The 5,607-nt window shown below is 43.4% G+C and overlaps 1 protein-coding gene across 1 annotated transcript; it reads right to left on the bottom strand.

Moving 5' to 3' along the window:
- Positions 1-481: 481 nt before the first annotated feature.
- foxj1b (forkhead box J1b) lies at positions 482-4,450 on the bottom strand. The gene is made up of 3 exons (XM_023993357.2): positions 4,150-4,450; positions 3,320-3,981; positions 482-2,568 (listed from the first exon to the last, which is right to left on the bottom strand). Exons 2-3 carry the CDS (start codon positions 3,908-3,910, stop codon positions 1,723-1,725), a joined length of 1,437 nt encoding a protein of 478 aa, XP_023849125.1. The 5' UTR covers positions 3,911-3,981; positions 4,150-4,450; the 3' UTR covers positions 482-1,722.
- Between the last annotated feature and the right edge of the window lie 1,157 nt (positions 4,451-5,607).

The raw sequence follows: 5,607 nt of genomic DNA, 5'->3' as shown, positions 1-5,607 counted from the left end.
GACTTGATCGACATAACTGCTGAGAGACATTCATCTTTCAAATGAAAGAATACAGCAAAATTAGACAGCTGGAAATAGAAAATAACCTATATGCCGTTCTTCATGCTCCAACTGCAAGAGACTTCTTTGTTTAGCATCTGAACTGAGAGAGCAAGGTTTCCTTTCACATTATATTCTATAAACTTTCCACCTGTACATAATGCTCCTGTACAACCTCTATTCACCAGCTCATAACCTAACCTAGCACTGATCCTGGCCAGATCACATCGACCTACCATACTGGCAGAGACCCAACAGAGTTATAGGTATTTGTTCAATGTGATGTTGCAATTCTGAGAGACCAGGCTAGTCTGGGCCTGAGCAAGAATTAGATATTATGTATCGTCTCATCTATGAACAAGCTGTTCTTGACCCTTATTGACCAATGGATTGCATCTTTGACTTTCACATGCAATATGGCAAACGAATGAGATAAAACATCTAAATTGACAACATTTATTGCATTGAGGCATGATTGCATTTTTAACAACTTATAAGAGTARAAATAAAAACAACAGAATGACATTGAAGACATTGTATAAAGGTTGATCTGATCTTCACAATTGACTCAAGAAAAGCAACCCTTTCTAGAGCACAAGCCTTTTCATTGTTTCATCTGTGTTCCCAAACAACATACCATTTTAAATGAATCATCTTTCAAAAAACWAAAACAGTCCATTGTTGTTCATTTGTATATTTATCGTAGTTTGACGTAATAAATCAAAAATCTGTAATCATTATCACAAAATGGAAGCCAATCACCCAGTGAGAGAATTCAGATTTCCTCAGTATATCCTGAACAGACTCATTAACAGAGTTCAATCAAATGTAAGATTGGCAGAAAACTTGAAAACTTGAACAAAACCGCAAGTGCCTACGAAGGCTGTGGTGTTGCTGTCAAATGATGGTGTGTGCACGCTGAATCTGTGACATTGCATGTTTTATGGAACAAGGGCAAATAAGCATTCTGATGCACAGCAGAAATATTTTCTATCCTCAAACATACCTGTTGTRACTCAAAGTGCATATGCTTGGGTATTCTGATTGAGGCATTTCAGTTCATTTCTGTCCCTCTTTCTGCTTTGCCATAGCCTATGACTCAAGACACATGGCCATCTAGGCTCTTATCGCAGACTCTAATCGATATATATATATATATTAAATTGATTAGTTGAAAAACACATTGAAATTGGATCAATAGGTTTGACTATGACCCAACACWAAGTACTGCATTTGACTTCATTGCCTTCTCTAGTCAGCGATCAAACCAGAAACATAGATATTCATAAAGTCATAAACATACAGCATAGATCTCTCAAAAACATAATGCAAAAACAAACAAGAAAAAAATACATTTTATGTATATAATATTTCATGATGCTAATGTAGAAAAATAGTAGTCTGTATGTAGGTCTGCCCCACAAGCCAATAGAGTGCATATCTGTTTGGAGTGTGGAGCACATAYCAGAAGGTAACACCAATAGTGTTTCATTGTCTTGTGAAACGAATACAACATGCTCCTTCAAACCACAACAGTCTGAAGGAACTGCATGGACAGGACATGAATGACCAGCAGTCTCCTGAATCCACTGTCCCAGCATTTACTATAAGGAAATCGTGGCTAGGGCCTGAATCGCTTGGTTAAGGGCTGGCGTAAGCATTGGTTCAACAGTGGTTGGTCTGTCACAGGTAGGCCTCAGCCCTCTCCCAGGGTTGTATCTCTGAGAAGAATCCTTCACACAGACCAAAGTCCTGATCCAGAGTCTGAGGGATGGCCTGCACTTCCTCCTTCATCTCCTCCCAGGGGTGCACCTCCTGCTGRTCTGGGAACAGAGTCACCTCCTCAAACTGGTGCAGGTGGGTCTGTAACAACTGATCCTGGTTCAGCTGCTGCTGTTGAATGTAAATGTTCCCTATGTTACTACTATTACATCCCACTGAGCCACTCAGCTCCATGTAGCCATAAGAGTCATGGGTCTGGGTCTGGTTGTCCCCCTCTCCACACCACCTCCCCAGCCCGACAGAGTGCCTCTCCTGCAYGGTCAGATCCAGCTCGCAGCCCAGGGAGCTCAGAGCAGTGTTGATGTCCAGGTCTTCGAATGTACTGCAGTTTCCACTGAGGACATCGTCAAACACAGATACAAGGTCAAAGTCTCCCCTCAGAACTACATCTGCGCTGTGTGCCTCCGTGGATAACAGTGGGGATTTGGGTGTCCGCGCCATCTTGCTGTTTTGCTTTGGAGAAGGTTGTTTACGCTTGTTGCCGGCTCCAGCTCCTTGGTAGTGGTAGCCATCTTGGCCCCGCTGAGTGGCTCTGTGGTAGCCAGTTTCCTGGTTGTGTAGGAGCTTGCTCTGCCTGTCGGTGTTGTAGTGGCTGGAGGACATTCTCCTTCTCTTGAAGACTCCGTTGACGAACATGTCAGCGTACTGAGGGTCGATCTGCCAGAAGCCTCCTTTCCCTGGTTCATCCTTCTGCCGCGGAACTTTCATGAAGCACTTGTTGAGCGAGAGGTTATGGCGGATAGAGTTCTGAGAGGGCGAGGGGAAAAGAAACAAATGTGTTAAATCCATGTTAAATGTGTATCTAATTTAATATAATGTATGAATGATGTGTGTCAAATAGAGAGAGGGAGAAAGAGATAGAGAAAGGCATTTAAGGGAGAGGCGGAGGAGGTATTGTTGTTGTTTGTGTAGGAAAGCAAATGCACCTAATGAGGCTTTCTAGTGTAGAGTTCTGTGCATTTCAAACATGATCAGCCGTGCTTGGCTGCCAAGGGAGCTCTCACAGGGATCCTCATTAACACACACACACACACACACACACACACACACACACACACACACACTACAGGCAACAAAACACACCAGCCCACACCACACCCCACACACAACACACCACGACCCTCCCTGGAGCAGTATAGCACTTGTGCTTGGCCCCCTGAGAAAGAAGCCTGACAGAGATTTCTTGGAGGGTAGAAATTGCAGAGATGTTCTGTGATTTGAAATGTAAATCAAAATGAATATGACTAGGCTAGTCAAGCTGTGTCATACATAATAGAATACAGTGCAAGTTACTGTTAGACTGGATGATTATGAGAAATAATAGGATAAATGTGTTTTAAATGTATGTTGTATAAGTGCATTAATACTCTTACAACAAAACAACAGGTTTAATATGCATGTGGCAAACCTTCTTCTCCCCCTTCTCCCTCTCTCTTCTCTCCCTGTCACCATTTAGCTAATCAATAATAGAGAGACAGAGGAGAGCCGGGTCATTTACCTGCCAGCTGGGCTCAGCATGTCTGTAGTAGCAGAAGTTGTCTGTGATCCAGTTATAGATGGTGGAAAGAGTCACCTTGGGCTTCTTGCTGGCCTGCATGGCCATACAGATGAGAGAGGCATAGGAATAAGGCGGTTTGACTTTGGGGTTCGTTTTAAAGTCAATCTCCTCTGGTGGGATGATCTGCGTGATGTGGTGGTTGAGGTGAGGGTATGTTGTGGTTTGGTGGTGTGGATAATTCACCAAACGCGCATCGGTGGAGTTACTGCCAGAGGTAACGGGGCTCCCGAGGCAGAGAGGCATCCCGGTAGCGGCCGTGTCTCCGGCTGGAGGGCTAGACGGGGAGTCGGTGCCCGGGGGGTACAGGCGCTGGTGGTAGGAGACCAGGTGCTGTGAGGGGCAACCGGCGCCGGTGCCGGTGGATCTTTCTGAGTTAGTGCTGAGGATGGAGAAGTTCTGAAGCCAGTGGAGGCTGGTCAGGCTGTCGTCCAGGTGCACTGACCCGGCTGCGGTGTCCTGGTTCTCTGGCTGTAATTTCAGCCATTTCTCCTTAAACTTGGAGGCGATCTCCGGACTCATCAGGACAGGCATTCTGAGCGTGACGCACGAGACGGTCACCCGCAAAAATGTGAAAATTTTGTAGGACTGTTCAATGAGATGTCCTGCACAAAACAAATACAAATTTGAATTTGATCCACTACCCCCATTACAGTATTAAAAACACACCATAAAAAAATTGACTATTTGGCTCAACATGCCAAACGTGTCAAAACGTGATTCGAAAATGTAATAAAAAGGATCATAGTACAGCAGATAGCCTATATCCTTACCTCAATGACAGGTCAGCGATGATGCTCGGGAACAGTTTGCACCTGTTGCAACCGTCTGTCGATCGGTCCCTGTGCTCTATTCTCAAAGGACTCCAGCAAAGCACTATCCTCTGAGCAACAAGAGTAGAGGGGGAAGGCTCACCAAAGTAGGATCCAGCTGTTCATTTAAAAATCCATCAGATTATTTCATCCATTTCAGTCGTTTTTGCATAATCCTAATGATTTAATTCCCGGCCAGTTGCTTTACGGAATGATACATGAAAAAGTCTGGGTGCTGTTAGGTTTTTCGACGCTCATAATAAAGGTGGAGAGACTGCCCACAAGCCCTTTAAACGTCTTGGAAGTCTCTGATTGGCTGTTTCCTTTCTCTCCAGGTTTCACTTGGCTTGTCAGACACGGCTGACGTTCATGGGGATATGAGGAGCGCGCTGAACTGCATATTCAACCTCGGAATTAATGTAGCATACGCATAATTATATKCACAGTAGGCTAGCCTATGTTAAAGGGGGAATCTGAAGTTGCTATATCAATTTGTGGACGTATAAATGATATGTAGGCCTACCCATGGATTCTAAAAGTATATACATACATGCCTCATGAGCTTAGTTCAACTGTAGTAGCCCCTCAGAACCAAAAATATAAGCTTGTTTTACTCCAATGTTGGTAAACAAAGTAAATGTTAACAAACGCTATATAGCCTCAAAACATGGTTAAAACTATAATTGTGATATCATGGATGGTCAGTCCTTGCATCCATAGCTCTGTCTATGAATTTGAGAGTGGTTTCATTTTTCTGCCCAAGCTTTTTACCGAAACAGGGGCGGGGGAAAGCTTTCTTGTAGTTCTTGTAGTTAAAATTGATTATTGCCCCTTTAAGGTTAAATCTCGGAATACAAAAATAACCACAAAATCCACAACACTTGGCCATCTCGTTCTTCTTTCCTAAAGGCTATTGTCCCGACCCCAAACGCAATCCATAACCTGTTGAGAGCGATTTGGCGCGACAGTCCTCCCATGGAGCGCTGAAACGTCGCGCCACAAGTCCCGCGCTTGTGCTGCACTTTACCCTCAGCATTCCATACATTTGGTCCACATTTAACTAACCCCTTGTTTACTGTAAGCTATCAAATAGCTCCATTCAACTGCAGAGGGAAATATGAGAAGAAATTCCTACACAAGTGCATCAAAATATAATAAAGTATAGGAATCTGTTTGTTTTTGTTTAGTTTAATTTACATACCATGTATATTAGTCTTCAAACAACATCGTGGTTTTGAAATAAAATACAAAATGACTCAAGTTGTACAATTCAAATTGTATTTGTTACCTGCTTTGTAAACAACAGGTAAACTAAAGGGAAGTGCTTAGCCTACTTACGGCCCTTCCCAACAATGCAGAGAGAGATTAAGATAAATAATAGAAGAACAAGGCAACAGTAAACCTGTCATCCCCAACGAA

This window comes from Salvelinus sp. IW2-2015, linkage group LG8 (assembly GCF_002910315.2).
Source record: "Salvelinus sp. IW2-2015 linkage group LG8, ASM291031v2, whole genome shotgun sequence".
In the NCBI taxonomy this organism is placed as follows: Eukaryota; Metazoa; Chordata; class Actinopteri; order Salmoniformes; family Salmonidae; genus Salvelinus; species Salvelinus sp. IW2-2015.
Note: the sequence above shows the minus strand (reverse complement) of the source record. Positions and strands in the feature narration are given on the sequence as shown.